Source organism: Salmo salar, chromosome ssa03, assembly GCF_905237065.1.
Source record: "Salmo salar chromosome ssa03, Ssal_v3.1, whole genome shotgun sequence".
NCBI lineage: Eukaryota > Metazoa > Chordata > Actinopteri > Salmoniformes > Salmonidae > Salmo > Salmo salar.
In genome coordinates, this window is record NC_059444.1 from 23448270 (window position 1) to 23468859 (window position 20590).

Genomic DNA, 20590 nt, shown 5'->3' on the forward strand with positions numbered 1-20590 from the left:
TGTGAAGGTGTCTGTGAATGTGTCTGTGAATATGTTTCAACTCCAGTTGTGTCAGTTGAATCTGTTTCAACTATAAGACTGCAATATATTCAGACTAAATTGAAGTACTTCATGGTCACCCTGCATTACCATAAGACAATATATGTAATTCCTCCTACAGAGGTTTCATTGCAACCACAAAGCCTAAAGGCACGTACACAGACAGGTCAAGCACATCCCACTCTCTCCTGGATGATTAGCTGAGTTGACAGAGCATTGAGGAGCAGTTGGCTCACATACTAGAGATGATAATTTTGCAAAAATGTAACCAGCAGCTTCTCGTCTTGAAGCACTGCAGGGCTGAAGTCTTCTTAATGTGAGTGTTAAACTGTCTATCCTTTCACATAGTTTTAAACACTGATTCCTGGTGCTTCATAATGTTATTTAGACGGTTCTGCTGTCTGCCAGTTAGCTTGGATACATATAACTAGTACAGCCCATTGTGAAACTTTCTGACAAACATGATGGTACCAGTACTCTGTAAAATGGTAACGGTAGCTCTATAGACTTTGACAAATAATCTTACATTACAAACAGAGCTATTGAAGTAGATTGAGTTAAATGCAGTTTAAAGTAGATCAAGCTGGTGCTTACATTATAGGACTGTTACTGGGATCATGTCATATTGCTATCATTATCGTTATATTTTGCTCTCGGTGTAATCTAAGCTCAAACATACTTGCAATATCCTGAGGACAACGGAGTGTCATAACAAATAATGACATTGTACTGTATGTGGTCATGATGACAGTGAAGTGTACCATAGGTCAAATGGGACATTTGTTCTCTAGAGGCAACCAGAGAACAACAGAGATCAAATGATATGTAGCTGTGCTGGTAAATACCCAGAAAGTATTTACTCTAAAATACTCTAACATATACTGTAGCCCATTTGTCAATTTAAGGTACAATATGAATGACTAGCTTACCAGGATGTTGTTTAAATAAGGGAAAGTCTGATCATTAAAAGCACAAAATACCCCACTTGAATCTAATAGGCAAATTGGAAAATCCCCCGTTGCAATGCATTACAGTATGGCACTTTCTGCTTGGTGTAAAATAACATCTGAAAAGCTTTTTAAGAGTCACAGCACAACATGTTGGGAAGCACTTGTCTAAAATCACGATCAAGTCTGAAATGTTCAGAATAAGTTATTTTATCCGAGATAAAAAGTTGGAACATCTTACAGACGTTATTTGAATAAATGTTGAAAGCCAACCCTGTCCACGCACTCACCTCCTGTCGTCATGATACACCACTACTCGATGCATGCAGATGAGAATACTGCCTTTTAAAGTGTGTGTGTGTGTGTGTGTGTGTGTGTGTGTGTGTGTGTGTGTGTGTGTGTGTGTGTGTGTGTGTGTGTGTGTGTGTGTGTGTGTGTGTGTGTGTGTGTGTGTGGAACTCAAATGTATGCTGAGTAATTGGCTGCTAAGCAACAAAACATTACCCATGCAACCTTTTTTTACTGGAGTTGAGCATTGTATTACAGACACACGGAACGATTTCTCAATGCCAAAGGTCTCAGTAGCCTACCATCATTCTGTTTCACATTCAAATGAAAACTAACCGGCCATATACAACTTCCATGTACAACCCACTGACAAATTGGATATACTCTAGCAAACTAATCGAATATATTCTGAAAAAGAAACTGGATGCTTCAATGACTGAGTGTGCTTGAGAGTAGCAGTAGATTTACCTTTATGGCGGAGGTGGCTATCTGTAGGTGGTGAAGTCTTCTTAAGGTGCTCTCGCGGTCTGTGAAATAAGAGGCAGCCAACTGATGCAGTACTTCCAGGGAGACCACCGAGCTGTTTCCCTGTCCCTCCGATTTCTTACTGAGCTTCTGCTTATCCAGGAAGATTGTCAACGATTCTTCTCCTGTAGAAATAAATAATAGAAGAGAAAAGAAAAGAAAAGAAGAGTAGAATGACTTTTTTTCCCGGAGGGAACTTCAGTCAAATATACACACAGTCCTTAATACTAACGAACAACTAGAACAACTGGTTCACTCATAATGACAATACATTTGTAATACTCGTTGAGAGTAATGGGTGACATTATTCTCCACGAGAGGAATTAACGGAGGTATTCAGACAAAAGTTCATAGACTGCAGACAGATTATAACGGTCTATCTCTGTCTTGTATGAAACCCCAGACGTTTCAAAGTAACACCAGACAGTGTGCTTAGCTCTCTTCTACCTCGAGGCTATGAGATACCATCAGTACCCAGCAGAAGAATGTGTGCATTGCTATTTGCGATCATCTCATTAGCATGCAGTGTATGGCCCATCCCTTTTAATTTGAGCCATTGATTACAAAAGCTCACTATGGCTTTGCCACTGCATTCATCTCTCTTGTCATTAGACTCTGTAACTTCACTTCATCAATCCACCATTAAGTGACATCATAATTAGTGTCTACATCTCATCAGACATAATATTCTGGTTGATGTCACAGCAAATGTTTAGAGACCAGGACCATGACTGTTCAATCAATTATTTAGATGCTAGGCAGAGTAATGCATTCCACATCTCAAACTATAACTATTGAAATTTCCTTATGTATTCAGCAGTACCTCAATCATGGATTGTCAAATCAACACCAAGCAGATTGTGTCCATACTAACAGAGAATGACTGACAATATGTATTGAAGCTGGAATCCTTCATTTAAATAATAACAAAGCATTCTAACTGCCCCTGTTTCGCTAAAAAGCTAAGGGATGGGGCTGGAAAAATGTAACCACTCAAATTCATAGACAGAGCTATGGTCGCAGGAACATCCATAATATGCAAGGAATCGTTTTAACCCTGTTTTGAGGCTATACGGCGTTTGTTTACATTTAGGTTATTTACAAACATTGGAGTAAAACAAGCTTATATTTTGGGTTATGAATAACAGTTGAACTAAGCTCATTGGGCATTTATAAGTTATATTCTTCATTAACAATGGATATACCTCTTTATAAGTCCAAAAATGGATGTATCAACTAAGGATTCTAGCTTTAACGTTAACTTATGTTGAATAGTAAAAACAAAGTTTCTGTTGACATAAATTACCGGTATGACACTGTCACCAGTGATACCATGAGCACAGTGTTCCAAATATGAGTAACCTTTGGCTTGTTTTGTGGCAGTCAACATGATCAATATCTAAGGCGATGACATTACACTGAAGCTATTTTGAGAACAAACTGCGATGCGCAACAACATCCCTTAGCCACATAGCCTAGAGCTAACTGCCACTGAGTCGGTGTATGTAGAGCTGCTCACCTCCTAGCGTAGCAGACGCCAAAAAGTGTGTCCCATATTTCTTGATCAAGTTCTCGTGGATCTGCTGCAGACTTGGCCTTCGACCCAGCAGCCTCAGGTTGCGTAGAAACTCCGGCGCCAGTGGCAAGGGGGCCTTAAAAACATCCCTCTTCTCTGTAGCCAAGCTGTTTACTTTCCAATGGCTGAATTCCCTGCAAGTGAACCAAATTTGGACATTTTGAAAAATCTGATTCATGGTGATTGGGTCATTTCATAGGTTGATACTTGCATATGTGAGAGAATTCAAATATCAACAGAAAATATAGCTTGATGTCCATACATTTGCAATAAAAACTATTATTCAATTTGAATATTAATATATGTATGTATTCCTTCAGAACAAAAAATAACAAAACAGCGACAATAACATGCTATTGTCCCAAGCGGAAAAATAGAACTTGACATTCCACATCAACACTTATTTTGCAGATTATTTGAAGTCAGCATTACAATAGTCACAACCAGCTGTTACATTAGTAGTGTATGATTATCATGGACATTAAATACATTTGCACTTACATGACAACATACACAACATGGAAATTGTTTGATCATGATTCAGTGAAAGAAAGTATAGAAAACATGTTTAGTCCAACCTAACACAACATAGGCATTATGCCACAGGAATAACATTGGTAGTACAATGTAAGTTCAAGGTAATTAAACTGTAATTGCATACTGTTACACAATTTCAAAGACAAAGAACAACGTTACAGTCCAACTCTTTAGTCATATCCCAGTTTACTTATTTGTTTATGGTCTTGCCTACACCTAGCGACCTGTTTTTTCAATTATATGAGCAAAAGAATATTCAATTTTACTTGGAACAGCAAAACAGACAAAATGAAAAGGGCCTATTTATATAATTAATATGAATTCGGAGCTTAGAAATGATTGAATATTAGAGAATTAGACCTCTCACTAAATGGCGTCAGTCATACAAAAGTTATACTTAAATCCAAACTGGTTCTCTAGCAGATAAGTAAGAATGTCTCACCCCATGTTGACGAATGGCCTTTTTCCCTTTATTCAGATTACATCCTCTCACTTTCAGTTATTTGAAAATGAACTAATCTCCAAAATATCGCTATTTTTAAAATAAGCCATAGAAAGTTGCTTGCAATTTCAATTTAATCCACCAGAAAAAAACAGAACAAATAATACAACAAATATTGTGGTTAAACTCAAATGGAAGAGGGAAAAAGTAAGGAACTTGACAGTCGGCCGTGCATTAAAGACCAAAATTGGTTAAAGAAAAGTGTAATAAATAAAAAAGCATACCAGTTTAATTTAAGGACCAACAAATTAATAGCTGTGCCATATAGATTGCAAAATAGTTGGGAAGAGATTGTCAATGTTCCGATTCCATGGCACATGGTTTATGAACTGATACGCAAAACAATGCCGGATGCAAAACTTAGAATTGTTCAATTTAAATGATTATTCAAAGTTCTTGCAACCAATAGAATGTTATAAATATGGGGGATACAACCATCCCAGCTCTGCAGATTTTGCTGATAAGAGACAGAATCATTAGATCATTTGTTTTCGTACTGTCCATATGTAGTTTGTTTTTGGTCACAGGTCCAGGAATGGCTGAAGAATTGCAACATTTACCTCTGCAGATAGCCCTACTGGGTGATTTGAAAAATCATAGTCAATCAATCAATAATACAATAATACTCTTAGCAAAAAAATGTATCTTTAATTTACAATCTGTACAAACTATGAGAATAGAAAGGTTCAGAACGTTTGTGAAACATCACAGCACAGTTGAAAAAGATATGGCAAATAGAAATCCAAAATGGATGGTGTTGAGAGATAGATGGGAGGGGTTGAGTGGAGCTGAAGGGTGGCATTAATAACAAGATAACTATTATAAAATATACTGTGTCCGTAAAATGTTTATAATATAGGTTCAGAACTTTTGTGAAACAGCACAGTTAATAATATATGGCAAATAGAAATCAAACTGGATGGTCTTCAGAAATAGATGGGAGGGGTTGAGGGTAGCAGAAAGATAGGAGTAAAAACAAACAAAAGATAGCTATTGTAAAATAGATTGTGTCTGTAAAATGTATATAGTATGTATTAGCTGGAAGTGGAAACTTAAGTGTTGTTGTTCATTAGTTTACTCCAATTAGGGGAGGGGTGGTAGGGTTAGTGGAAAATAATAAAGGAAAATATATTTTAAAAAGATGTGTATATATATATGTCTTTTATATGTATGTGTGTTTGTATGTACAGTTGAAGTCTGAAGTTTACAAACACCTTAGCCAACTACATTTAAACTCAGTTTTTCACAATTCCTGACATTTAATCCCAGTAAAAATTCCCTGTCTTAGGTCAGTTATGATCACCACTTTATTTTAAGAATGTGAAATGTCAGAATAATAGTAGAGAGAATGATTTATTTCAGCTTTTATTTCTTTCAACACATTCCCAGTTGGTCAGAAGTTTACATACAGTCAATTAGTATTTGGTAGCATTGCCTTTAAATTGTTTAACTTGGGTCAAACGTTTCGGGTAGCTTCCCACAATAAGTTGGGTGAATTTTGGCCCATTCCTCCTGACAGAGCTGGTGTAACTGAGTTAGGTTTGTAGGCCTCCTTGCTTGCACACGCTTTTTGAGTTCTGCCCACACATTTTCTATAGGATTGAGGTCAGGGCTTTGTGATGGCCACTCCAATACCTTGACTTTGTTGTCCTTAAATTTTGCCACAACTTCAGAAGTATGCTTGGGGTCATTGTCCATTTGGAAGACCCATTTGCGAACAAACTTTAACTTTAACTTCCAGTCTTGAAATATTGCTTCAATGGATATAGATACTTTTGTACCTGTTTCCTCCAGTATCTTCACACGGTCCTTTGCTGTTGTTCTGGGATTGATTTGCACTTTTCGCACCAAAGTACATTCATCTTTAGGAGACAGAACCCGTCTCCTTCCTGAGCGGTTTGACGGCTGTGTGGTCCCATGGTGTTTATACTTGTGTAATATTGTTTGTACAGATGAGCGTGGTACCTTCAGGCGTTTGGAAATTGCTCCCAAGGATGAACCAGACTTGTGGAGGTCTACAATTTTCTTTCTGAGGTCTTGGCTGATTTCTTTAGATTTTCCCATGATGTGAAGCAAAGAGGCACTGAGTTTGAAGGTAGGCCTTGAAATACATCCACAGGTACACCTCCAATTGACTCAAATTATGTCAATTAGCCTATCAGAAGCTTCTAAAGCCATGACATCATTTCCTGGAATTTTCCAAGCTGTTTAAAGGCATAGTCAACTTAGTGTATGTAAACTTCTGACCACTGGAATTGTGATACAGTGAATTATAAGTGAAATAATCTGTCTGTAAACAATTGTTGGAAAAATTGTCATGCACAAAGTAGATGTCCTAACCGACTTGCCGAAACTATAGTTTGTTAACAAGAAATTTGTGGAGTGGTTGAAAAACGAGTTTTAATGACTCCAACCTAAGTGTATGTAAACTTCCGACTTCATCTGTATGTGTATATATGTACAGTGCATTCAGAAAGTATTCAGACCACTTGACTTTTTCCACATTTTGTTACGTTACAGCCTTATTCTAAAATGTCCTTATTTACATAAGTATTCAGACCCTTTGCTATGAGACTCAAAATTAAGCTCAGGTGCATCCTGTTTCCATTGATCATCCTTGAGATGTTTCTACAACTTGATTGTAGTCCACCTTTGGTAAATTCAATTAATTGGACATGATTTGGTCCCACAGTTGAAAGTGGATGTCTGAGCAAAAACCAAGCCATGAGGTTGAAGGAATTGTCCATAGAGCTCCGTAACAGGATTGTGTCGAGGCACAGATCTGGGGAAGGGTACCCAAATACGTCTGCAGTATTGAAAGTCCCCAAGAACACAATGGCCTCCATCATTCTTAAATGGAAGAAGTTTGGAACCACCAAGACTCTTCCTAGAGCTGGCCGCCCGGCCACACTGAGAAATCGAGGGAGAAGGGTCTTGGTCAGGGATGTGACCAAAAACCCAATGGTCACTCTGACAGAGCTCCAGAGTTCCTCTGTGGAGATGGGAAAATGTGGCAGAAGTACAACCATCTCTGCAGCACTCCACCAATCAGGCCTTTATGGTAGAGTGGCCAGACGGAAGCCACTCCTCAGTAAAAGGCACATGACAGCCCGCTTGGAGTTTGCCTAAAGGCACCTAAAGACTTTTAGATCATGAGAAACAAGATTCTCTGGTCTGATGAAACCAATATTTAATTATTTGGCCTGAATGCCAAGCGTCAAGTCTGGAGGAAACCTGGCATCATCAGCATCATGCTGTGGGGATGTTTTTCAGAGGCAGGGACTGGGAGACTAGTCAGGACCGAGGGAAAGATGAACAGAGAAAAGTACAGAGAGATCCTTGTTGAAAACCTGCTACAGAGCGCTGAGGACCTCAGACTGGGGTGAAGGTTCACCTTCCAACAGGACAACGACCCTAAGCGCACAGCCAAGGCAACACAGGAGTGGCTTTGGGACAATCTCTGAATGTCCTTGAGTGGCCCAGCCAGAGCCCGGACGAACATCTCTGGAGAGACGTGAGACGCTGTGCAGCGATGCTCCCCATCCAACCTGACAGAGCTTGAGAGGATCTGCAGAGAAGAATGGGAGAAACTCCCCAAATACAGGTGTGCCAAGCTTGTAGCGTCATACCCAAGAAGACTCAAGGCTGTACTTGCTGCCAAAGGTGCTTCAACAAAGTACTGAGTAAAGAGTCTGAATACTTATGTACAGTAAATGTGATATTTCTGTTTTTTATTTTTAATACATTTGAAAACAATAAAAAAAATGTTTTTTTGCTTTGTCATTATGGTGTATTGTATGTAGATTGATGAGGGGGAAAAACTATTTAATCCATTTTAGAATAAGGCTGTAACATAACAAGTAAAAGAAGTCAATGGGTCTGAATACTTTCTGAATGCACTGAATGCACTGAATACCTTCTGAATGCACTCATTTCTGTAATAATGTTGAGTAGTGTACAGAAACATGAAGAAGACACCGGTCTTTGGAAGAATTTTAAGGGCTACGAAGTATTAGCAAACCAGTGTTGATGCGGATAATCCAAATATCCAAAGTAAACCTAAAATCTTACATCACATTATCTCTGCCTATAATGTGTAAAGACCATCAGATGCTGTCTATTAGCTTTGGATGATGTTGTCTTGACTGAAAAATGATTGACGACAGAGGTTGTGAATGGAGCATTACTTTTCTTTCATTATGATTTCTAAAAGTTAAATGTAAAAGCGTTGGCTGACCATTCCAGTGCTGTTAATGATGATAGATGCTCTAAATTACAGGGCTTTAGCACAAGATGATTGCACCTGCACCCCTGCAGGCTTGCAGGGAATTGTTTAAGCTAAAACTCTCTACCTTAGCGAACACTCCATTCCCTACTTGATAAGAGCAGAGCACCTGGATTTTAAGACTGTTGTAGCCCTTTCCTGCCATCAAATGACCACATTGCTCTCTAGTGGCCTCATGGATGGAATGATATTAATATTTTTCATGATTTCATAATTAATACAACCATTTTTTTTTTGTTATTGTCCCAAAATCTGGTGTTTCTATGTGAAATGGTTTTGTTATATTTCAGTCTTCTGTGATGTATATAGAGTGTACATTTGGGATGCAAACTCAAAATGGAATACATTTCAACTCTATATCTGACATGGTACAGGTGTCTTCTTTTTTTAAAGCCAGTAACCATGTGCATGAAGTGTACACTTTTGGTTTAAAGTAGATTTGTTTAAGACTACCAAGAAACACTGTGTGACCCTGATTTAGCCCGCTGCAGTAAAATGTTAACATTCCACTACCTTCCTCTATGAGTCAGAGCTTTGACACAAGCAGAACTTTCCCAAGGCTTCTACTTCTACAGTACATGATCGGGAAACGTGTTACCATATAATTAGAATGATTCATTCTATTTCGATGAGTGTTACCCCTAAGTTAGTTTCAGTTACAACATGGAAGGTAATGTTTAATGAGTTCATTACATTGTCTATATCTACAGTGACCTCCAAAAGTATTGGGACAGTGATACATTTTTTGTTGTTTTGGCTCTGTACTCATTTGTATTGGGCACAAAATAATCTAAAACACAACCAAAACAAACAGCAAATGCACCCAACAAGTTTGTAGAGTCACCAGCTTGATGTAATCATTTCGTGATAGGAATTTGGGACCAAATACTAAACTTTGGACTACTTTAATACACGTAAGTGAATTTATCCCAATACTTTTGATCCCCGAAAATGGGGGGACTATGTACAAAAAGTAATTTTTTACTTTTGGAGCTCACTGTATATTTATCAGCTCTTGCAGATGAGGCTGTATTCCACAGCTGCGTTGATTTAGATGTTTTTCTTCATAAAGCATGGTTGCATAAAGCAGCCTAAAGCCATGCAAAATATCACCTACTGTACAGTAGGTATGGGTTTAACCTGGATCACAACAGCTGCTTGCCATATATATTAGCCACACACTGGCAAATCAAGGTGTTGAATGACTCTCTTTCCATGTTAGATTTCTGTGAGCTATTTTGAGAGGCAAGAGGGGAATGGTTGATCTGCCCCATTTCCTCTGGAAGCTGAAAACTGGGTTTCCAGCTTATTAATATTTGGCCCTCATCAACTGAGGAGGCGTTCTATCATTTCAATGTGTTTTTGTGAAGTATTGTAGCAATTTCTTGGAAGACTTTTCAAGTACACTTTTGAAATTGATTCTCACAATTTTTCAGGGCCAGACAGGGCTGGTCTGGTCTGGACAAAAGTACTATGGTGTTGCAACTTGCAGAAACCTCTTTGATGCAGATATACAAAGACTTTCTCAAAATACATTACTGAAATAGCACAGGTTTAGACAATAGGAGTGGCTAAAAACATCTATTTTCCCAAGTTGAATAGCACATTCTGATTCTCAATTAGAATTCAAATGAAGCCTGTTAATTGTACATGGGGAGTCACAGAATTCAACAGAGTAATTAGATTCCTCAACTGTGTTGCCGGAGGCAATCGAATAAAAAGCTGGAAAATGAAAAACAGCAAATACATTTGTCCCTCAGACAATGTATTCATATCATGGACACACTTCAGATTTCAGAAACAGTTTTAGCCACACTTGATATACAATTCCATCAAAAACTAACATTATGGAAAATGGCTGATAAGAAAATAGGAAATTTAATCAATTGTCCCTCCTGTCTGACCTGATGTGAGACAGTGTCACGTCCTGACCAGCAGATGGAGCTGGTGTAGTAGTTTGGGGGTCAGGACGTGGCAGTCTGGTGTGTGTCTTGTGACTCCTGATCAGGAACAGCTGGGAATCGTTGTTCCTGATTGGGAGTCACATATGTAGGAGTTGTTTGTCACTGGGGTTTGTGGGTAATTGTTTCTTGTTTAGTGTGTTTGCACCTGACAGGACTGTTGGCTGTCAGTTTCATTGTTTTGTTTGTTATAGTGTTCTTTCTAATTAAATTGAAAGATGAATACTAACTCTGCTGCATTTTGGTCCATTCCTGAAGACAGCCCCTACAGACAGGCAGTTTGTCACATTAATTTCTAGTTAATGTTTTTATATTCACCCTGAAACCAACAGTCCCTTTACTGAACCTGAATTGAACAACTGATGTCTGGTTTTTGAAAGAATCACTTTGAAAATAAGTTTAGCTACTCTTTGTACTGAAGGGCTGTATTGTATTTTGAAAGCCTTACACATTCATTTTAAAGAAAGATTACAAAAAACAGTAACATTAAGCCAATACGAAATAACAAAATTACGCTTTCAGCAAAAACTGAAACAGCACAACACAATGCCAAAATAGAAATACTAGTCAGCAAAACTCATATGCTTGAAGGCAAAACATAAATTCAATACATAATGTGAAATTTGATTTTGGTTAGTGTAGAGTGTTGGAAATTACATCAAGTCATCTACACAATGCTGGAGTGCCTCAGAACCCGACACCAATCTCTCACAAATCACATTTCAGTTCCTGAAAAATCTATAGTTGCCAGACATTTCAGTCATTAATCATCTTTCCTTTATTTAGAAAATGCTCTTCTTTATCAGAAATGTTTCAGATTTCTCTACCAGCATTATACCTCCTGACGTAATCATTTGTGACAATGTCTCATTTCTTATTTTATTGTCTTGACAGCTCTTGTTGCCTCCAGAATGAGCTGTTACCAGTTACAAGAGCCATAGGGGCCTGGATGGGCTTAGTATGGTCCCTATAGGCTGTCAGTTCTGCCACCTCTCATGGCACCAAAAGCGCAATGAGCCAACAGTAATGTTTCTTAAGGGAACGCATCTATCATCCCAAAACACCTCCTGGGAGAGTATTTTCCTGTCTGGATATTATAAACATCCTTCCCTTTCTTTCCTATTTCCTACCAAATGAAGGCCAATGAAAGAACAGTACCCAAGCTGCAAAAAGGGCTGCTTCTCTATCTTGTTTTAAAGTGGTTCATTATGTATGGACCACATGAAATACAATTGTATTTATTCATCAGACCATTATTTCAAAGGGATATCTATTGAGTTGCAAACCTCGTCTGTGAGAGAAACCTTGCAAGACACCAGCAGCAGCAGAAGCTCTTTGTTTGACAATCACCATAGCTAGATTCTGCAGGGAATTTAAGCATCCTTCCCCCTGTGACCCTCACATTCAATTTATTCATTGGCATGGGGGCTCCTCGAAACTCAAATCACATATATCTTTACACATTTCACAGGCATAGTAAATACATGCTATGTATACTGAACAAAAATATAAATGCAACGTGCAACAATTTCAAAGATTTTACTGTGTTACGTTTCATATAAGAAAATCAGTCAATTGAAATAAATTCATTAGGCCCTAATCTATAGATTCCACATGACTGGGAATACAGATATGCATCTGTTGGTTACAGATACCTTAAAAAAAAGGTAGCGACGTAGATCAGAAAACCAGTATCTGGTATGACCACCATTTACCTCATGCAGCGCGACACATCTCCTTCGCATAGAGTTGATCAGGCTGTTGATTGGGACCTGTGGGGTGTTGTTCTATTTCTCTTCAATGGCTGTGCGAAGTGGCTGGATATTGGCGGGAACTGGGACGCGCTGTCGTACACGTCGATCCAGAGCATCCCAAACATGCTCAATGCGTGATATGTCTGGTGACTATGCAGGCCATGGAAGAACTGGGCCATTTTCAGGTTTCAGGAATTGTGTACAGATCCTTGCAACATGTGGCTGTGCATTCTCATGCTGAAAGATGAGGTGATGGAGGTGGATGAATGGCACAATAATGCACCTCAGGATCTCGTCACGGTATCTCTCAAATTGCCATTGATAAAATGCAGTTGTGTTTGTTGTCTGTAACTTATGCCTGACCATACCAAAACCCCACTGCCACCATGGGGCACTCCCATACACGTGGTCTGCGGTTGTGAGGCCAGTTGGACGTACTGTCAAATTCTCTAAAACGACGTTGAAGGCAGCTTATGGTAGAGAAATGAACAAGCATTTCGCTACACTCGCAATAACCTAAGCTAACCATGTATATGTGACCAATAAAATTTGATTTGAACATTCAATTCCCTGGCAACAGCTCTGGTGGACATTCCTGCAGTCAGCATGCCAATGACACGCTCCCTCAAAACTTGAGACATCTGTGACATTGTGTTGTGTGACAAAACTACACATTTTAGAGTGCCTTTTATTGTCCCCAGCACAAAGTGTACCTGTGTAATGATCATGTTGTTTAATTAGCTTCTTGATATGCCACACCAGGTGGATGGATTATGTTGGAAAAGGAGAAATGCTCACTAACACGTATGTAAACAGAAATAAGCTTTTTGTGCGTATCTTTTATTTTAGCTCATGAAACACGAGACCAACACTTTACATGTTGCGTTTATATTTATGTTCAGTGTAGTTACCATGTCAATGGCACTTACAGAATCTCAATGCACAACACTTGAACTTGGCAAACATGAAATATTAAACAATGTTAGGCTTGCCTTTCAAATAGGACAAAGTCCCTTCACTTCAGAAAGTAACAGCAAGGATGACTGAGTTTGCCTTGGCAGAAAAATTTCAGTGAACCACCCGTAGGGCAGCTGTGACCAGGCAGAGAGGGGGAATAAAATCAGCCTTCCTCTATATAACCCAGTTGGTGTTCCCTATTCGTAATGGGCAGATTTACACACTTACTTTCCCTCTGGGTGTCCTTTAATGAGATCAGTTAACATATAAAAAGGCCTTGGCAGCACAAATGGCTTGTGGGGGAAACCTAATTTATGTCCATCGATGACTGAGGTGTTGGTCGGACAACAGTGCACTCTAACACACACAAACACAACACACACACACTGCTAGACAACCTTTCAAACAGTACTGGCTGTGCTCTCTGCCTGATTCCATCACAGATCTGCAGGCATTCTTCTGCATTTCAGTTCCTTGTCCTAGTCATTTCTAGCACTGTCCCAGAGCATGAAAGAGAAGCGTGATCCATCCAACTTCTGTCAGAAAACTACACCTATCACGGCTAGCTATACTCAGAACATCTGCAATTGAAAGCTATCATTTCAAGTTGTATGAGAAGAAAACTGTGACAGATTTCTGAATAAATTGGTTTCTAAAGAGACAAATATCTCTTTCTTACAGTAAATAAATGCACCTATACCCCTTCAAGATTCCCACACTCAAGTAGCATTAACATCACAGCAGAAAATATGTTTCCAGTAATCTGGAGCTATAATTTGACTCAGGTGAGTGTAGCACCATGGAGAGCATGCAGCAACAACAAAAGAAAATGTAATGGAGGCTGTGTGATGGAGGAAAGTAAAATGCATGAATAAAATGCATGGAAGGGTCAGAGTAAAATATTGTAACGACCCTGGGTTTATAAGAGCGGATATCGACTCTGCCGTACGAGCATGCTTTTGGGGCACAGTCGATAGCGCGCTGGACTTCGGGCTAGAAGGTCGAGGTTTCGAGACCTGCTCCCTGCCTCTGTTTCATTACAATATATATTCTAAGCTGAGGAAATTAAAATGTAAATTGAAGGCTTATCAGAAAGACTACATCACATTTGGTATTACATTTAGAATAAAGTTAATGAATTGAAAATAAATGTTGAAAAATAATTTAATGGGATGGAAGGGTCATAATGGCTCTTGATTGGTACAGTACAGCAACATTCAAACACGCGCACTTTGCCTCTAGATTCTCACCTGTAGATCTTATAGCGTGTGGAGAAGCCTTGCTGGAAGCGTTCTTTGAACTCTGTGTATTCCGGACAACGGTGGAAAGGTCCCTTCTCAGACAGCAGCCAATCCAATTGGTCGCCACTCTGGTGTCCGGTGCTGGCAGCAGTGAGCGAGGGGTTGTTACTCTGCTGCCCCTCAGCCAGGGCCAGAACCCAGCCGAGGTGGCCCAGCACTGTCCACTGCCATACGAGCATCAACAGCAACCATCTAACAGCTGTGGCTCTCGGCCAACGCATCACCATCTTCCTGTTGGGCACCTGGGACCAGCATTCTTCAACTAATCCCTCCTGACCTATGAAGGAAAAGAGAGAGAACATGTTTTAGGGCTCAATTCAGAGGACAACTTGAAATAATAGAAAAACACAGACACTACGCTTGTATCACTTGCATAGATTTAGCTTATGTATCCGCCTCACAGCCTTCGCTTCCCTTAGGGATCAATTCAATTAAACACACATGCAGTAACTTTCTTTTCCATAGACAAAAATGTAATAGTACAACTGGCTAGACTTTCAATCTTAACCTGTACTAACAACACTGTAAGAGCCTTTCTCTGGCTAGCGTTGGGAAGCTATACACCAAGGAATTAAAAGAAAATACAGATTTTAGGTCTCAATTCAATAAAACACACTGTGTTATTTTTTGCAGAAGCGCTCTTTACCATGGTCAAAAACCTACTGCTAGGTATAATCCACTCATAGGTAGATGCTTTTAGTTGTGCTTTCAAGTTTGTGTGGGCGGACAAAATCACATGAAAACATAATTGTTAGGTATAAATAAGGACCTTGCTCTTGAAAAGAGGACCTAGCTTTACACCAAGTATAGATCTACTGTTGGTCTAAGTTGCCGTTGTTGGATTGTTTAGGCTGACAAAAGTGAGGACACACTCAATTATCCAAAGCTGTTATGACAAAATAAGAATTGCAATCATGTCTGAAGCGTCCTTAAAAAAAGAGGGTGGTACGTTTTTGTTATTTATTAATAAGTTACTGTATGTAGTGTTAAATCTGCAGTGCACAATCAAACATTCAGGCCCAAGAATAGAACAAGCTAGAACAAACTGTACAAGTGATATGGGACTAATTTTGATAAATAACACAATGGAAATTAATTTGAGAGAGCAAAATGCATGTTTAGACAGTAAATAACCTTTCTTTAATTTACACTTGTAAAGGGAAAGGGAGATACCTAATCAGTTGTACAACTGAATGCCTTCAACTGAAATGTGTCTTCTGCATTTAACCCAACCCCTCTGAATCAGAGAGTACCATGGGATTATGTTATGTTTTAATAGGCAATTATTTAGGTAATTTATCTAATTAATAATTATAATAGGCAACTAACTTGGAAAAAGTATGCAGGATCAAGCTTTGAAAAAGGGAACCTCATCAACTCCACTTTATACTAGACAGTATAAAAGGTAACACTTTACAAAAAGTTGCTCTTATACCTGTGTGGTAACGTTAGAATTACTTGAGTCACAGTATTCTATTAACAATGTTGCTACTTTGTAGAGTAATTACATATAGTAAGTATAATGTGCATCCTTCAATACTGCTCAGGAGTAATTGTTGATTTATTGTATCTCACATATACATAAGCCTCCTAGTTCATGTTGTTCATTACATAGAACACAAACCACCATTATTCTGTGAACACCTCACATCTTACAAGTCGCTCACTCTTGTTTTGCAATGTGAAAGATAAATCTGTCTGTATAATTGTAAAATGTGATGTATTGTGATCCTGTCTTGAAGCACCTGGCATTCCAAATGATCTGAATTCCATACATTATTTCAAAGGCTATGATGATACAAAATATTCATTACGTAGAGAATTAATCACTATGAAATAATATTGAATACTTTATTTCACCTTTGTGCATCACAGTAGTTAATAATTCAAATACCTATCATCTGCCTGCCCACTCATCAAGATAGGGCCTGTATAAAACAGTATCTCTCTCATTGCACACGGCACACTCCACTGGGGAATAAACCCTTTTGTGTCCCAAATGGTAGCATATTTTCTATTTGGTGCACTTTTGACCAGGGCTCTATAGGGCTCTAGTCGAAAGTAGTGCACTATATAGGGAATAGGGTGCCATTTGGGAGAGATCCAGTAAAGAGGAGAAGCTGTGTGGCAGCTGCTGCTGCTTTCACATTTCCTTTCATTCTGTATAATCCCCCCCTCCCTCCATCCCTCCCTGTACCCCTGCATTGCCTGTATCCCATACAGCCAAGACTCTATTATAACTTTCCTTTTCACAGTTGGGCTTTGCAGTTGTAAACAGGAGATGAGATTTTAATGCTATTTCATCATGCTGAATCCAAGTGTAAATTCTACTTTGGCATAAATAAAATATGACTTGCGGTGTAGTTTTTCTCACACGATGAAAGTCTTTCCTATATGATGGTTGTCATCTCATGAAGCTAGAGGGGAAAACGAGCCACAGCTGATTCATAAACAGTATAGTGCTGACTTTCCAATCTTGCTTGAAATTTGCCTTTCAAATGAGTCTATGTTCTAAAAGCAACACCTCTTACTGAGATCTCCATCCCAGGGCTTATTGCTCCTCTCTTGAGGTTCTTCCTAATTATAAAATGCATAGAACATCCTAGAAATGCCAGTGAGACAATGGAGGAAAAACTGAATTTAGCCTTGACATTTAATGTTCATCTTGCATAATTCAGGTACCTTCCTATTTACCCTTTCTACCCACGAGGAAAACCAAGGAGAAGACACACGTCTTGAATTCAGTATGGAGGTACGAGGGCGGTTGGAATAGAAAACCATTTTACCGCCTCTCACTTAGAAATAAAATTTCAGACAAGTATGGTCTGGGGAACTGGGCACCTTTTGTGCCATTCACATTTGTAGCATTCACCAAGTTTTGCAGGTGGTTAATGTTCACAGTGGCCAACACCCCTAAATACCACACGCGCACACTCTCACCCACGCGTGCACGCACACTCAGACACACACACCTGCACATCGTCAATGACCATACATTAGGAGAAAGCCTAAAAATTGTGTGTTTCTTCCCTGCTTTATACTGGATATCATAAGGCACAGTATCAGGCAGGTCAGTGGCTTAATGAGCACATAGTATATGCTATACCTGTAAGATCTACCCAGTAATGTGTGCATGGCAATGAGTGCAGCTGTGAGTCCTTATTGGGTCTGACTTAATAAGGTTTTGTTTGTGAGTGTAGGCAGACACCTGCCTCATGGCCAGGCCCAGTAGAGCAGGTGTAGTCCCATTACCAGAAGGCCAGATGTCCTCTTGAACTCAGGTACTCATACTCAGTGTTTTAACTACTCAGCAACCCCGCCAGCTGTCCCACAATATTTCTGTATCGCTGCATGCTGAGGGTGGATTGCTTTATGCAACAAAGTGAATGCATAGTACCAGGTTGGTGGGTTTCTACTATGACACTATTATGAAAACTGTCAGCCAAGGCAGAACTTTCCATCAGTTCCAGCCTAGCAATTTGTTTAAGCGTGGTTTGATGAAAGGATGAGAGCAATTATGAGGAGTACACCTCCTACGCTATGGTAAGCCAAACAGCTGTTATATATATTGGTTCCGCAAGATTTGTGTCCTTATGAGCCGAGCTGCACTGCACCGATAGCATCGTGATTCCAACCCAAAAGCTATACTGTATGTGTTTAAACATGCGAGGTATCCCACTCATTTAAAGATAATTAAAAGGCAGACCAGGTCCCTCAGATGCACATGTTTTCTTTTCCTCAAAAATAAAAATCTACCATTGCCAAAAAACATTCCCTGCATCAAGCTGTGGGATGTTGTTTTTTTTTATATCAGAGTTGCTGGTTGGATGTTGCCAAGCAGCGAAACAGCACAGAACTTCCTGATTAAACTTCCTAGGACCAAGAGCCATTGAGAGGCAGCCTTTAGTTATTATGCCCTCAGCCTCTGGAATAGCCTGCCAGAGAACCTGAGGGGGGAGATCTTAAAACACATTTTTTGCTTTGCTTTTCCTTAGGGTGAGTTTTAATTGTTCCGTTTGTGTCATTCTTTAGTTTTTTTTTAATCTTATATTTGTTGTGTAGTTATAATATTTCAGCTTTTATTTTCTATGGTTTTTTATTCGTTTTTTTCCCCTATAAAGCACATTGCATTCCATTCCAGAAATGTGCTTTATAAATAAAGATTGATTTTATTTGATTGAAGGTCGTACATCTTGCTCAGTAACTTCAATATGATAATAATTTATGAGCAGTTTCTTTCTAACCATGAAGATGATTCAAATCTCATCCTTCCAGTAAAAGTTTGCCCCCAGGTAACTGTCTTGCAAGATGTAAGATAAATAAATAAATAAAAGCCATAATCTTGAAAATGAAAAAGAGCCTTAATTAAAAACCGTAAGCATGCCAAGTTAATCAGCTAAAACAATTAGGAGGGCGTGAAAAAGCATTAATGTAAAAATAATCTGATTCTCAGCCACACCTCATTGTTCAGGGCACTTAAAAGTGAGATGCCACACATTTCAAACAGGAAAGCAGGTGCTTACCTATTAACTGCACATTAATACAGAGTACAGTCAGCATTACACAGGGCAGATGGTCTCCAGAGATAAGGCTTAAAAGCTAGCCAGAGAGGAGTCAAGCTAAATATTACTGTTAGATCTACATCGGGGTCTCCGACGGAGCCAAAGTTAAGCAAACAACCATATGGGCAATTAGGACCATCAGTACCTGCAACATTTCTATAGCACTTGATAATTAAGAAACACCAATCTGTCTTTAGGAGGTTTCATATTTTCCAACTGTTTGATTTTAAGAAAATCCCAAAGTACTAAAGGATCGAATATGTGTTATTGCTTCACCTGTCCATCTGCCGTCGTTTCTCCATAAACACAAAGCCACGTATAGTGTAATTGGCTATACATCACTCTGAAAATACATAGCCCAGATAATTACCCAAGCTGCTTACTGTGGGTAACACTGTCTCCATAAAAAGTCCATCTGCACATTGCAACAACTCTTTATTAGTTTGTTGACTAATCCCCCAATAGGTCCACAGTGACATGGGAGGTTGTAGAATTCCTGCCAAGAACAATACACACACATTTGGTAATTGAGAGCACAGCAGGGCCTCAGTTTGAATAGCCTCTGTAAACTTTAATTATATACAGTATCTACTGAGGTATTGAAGGAAATATCCAAAGGTGGGATACATGTTTACATTTCTTTTTTAAACAGCAGAACATCAATCAAAAGCTAAATTCAATCGTAATGCATTTTGCAATTTCAGAATGTGTAACATTTCCCATTTTCATGATGCAACTGTCAACCTGGTCTCATCAGTATGTTGAAAACATGTAACAAACCATATTGTCTGTCATCTATACATGTGATGTTCATTGTCATGGTAATTGTTTCAGTGGTAATAGCTAATCAAGGCCAATTGCAAGGCCACAATCATCTTGATTTAGAAAGACACTGATGTGGGTGTCAGTTGTGCTTATGCTGAATCCATTTCAGAAAAGCCATGAGCCATGGGTTGATGGCTAGCTTTGAAAGGGTTGATGAGATCTTATTTTCAAGAAAAGCCACGAGGAGCTCTTGTGCTTCTCTGTTGATATTTTCATTAAATATTCAGATAGTTTTATATAATGTATCAGCTTCATGTATATTTGAACTACCTTTTAGGGCACATCAATTCTATTTGATTCATGTGAGAGATGGCACAGTACCAGTCCCTTGTTCTGCAAAGGAGAAACCTAGCAGAACAGTTTGATTTATATTACGCATCTCCTTTAAAACTTTACTTTACTCTCCAATCTTGTTGATTCTGAATGAGAACATAGGGGAGATTTAAAAGGTTGACTCTAAAGGTTAAAATGTAACACAAAAGCAGAAAGTACCCACAATGTGCCTTAAGGCTAGCAAGTATTGACTTCTTT

General features: G+C 39.0%; 1 protein-coding gene across 1 annotated transcript in view; it reads right to left on the minus strand.

The window, feature by feature from the left end:
* The window catches only part of LOC106599418 (BMP/retinoic acid-inducible neural-specific protein 3), a 121926-nt gene that overhangs the window by 57761 nt on the left and 43575 nt on the right, over window positions 1–20590 (minus strand). The window contains exons 2-4 of the mRNA XM_014190641.2: window positions 14622–14949; window positions 3319–3509; window positions 1743–1924 (exon numbers count right to left, since the gene is read on the minus strand). Of these exons, the coding sequence (XP_014046116.1) occupies window positions 1743–1924; window positions 3319–3509; window positions 14622–14899 (651 nt within the window). The 5' untranslated portion in view covers window positions 14900–14949. The remainder of the gene's footprint in view (window positions 1–1742; window positions 1925–3318; window positions 3510–14621; window positions 14950–20590) is intronic.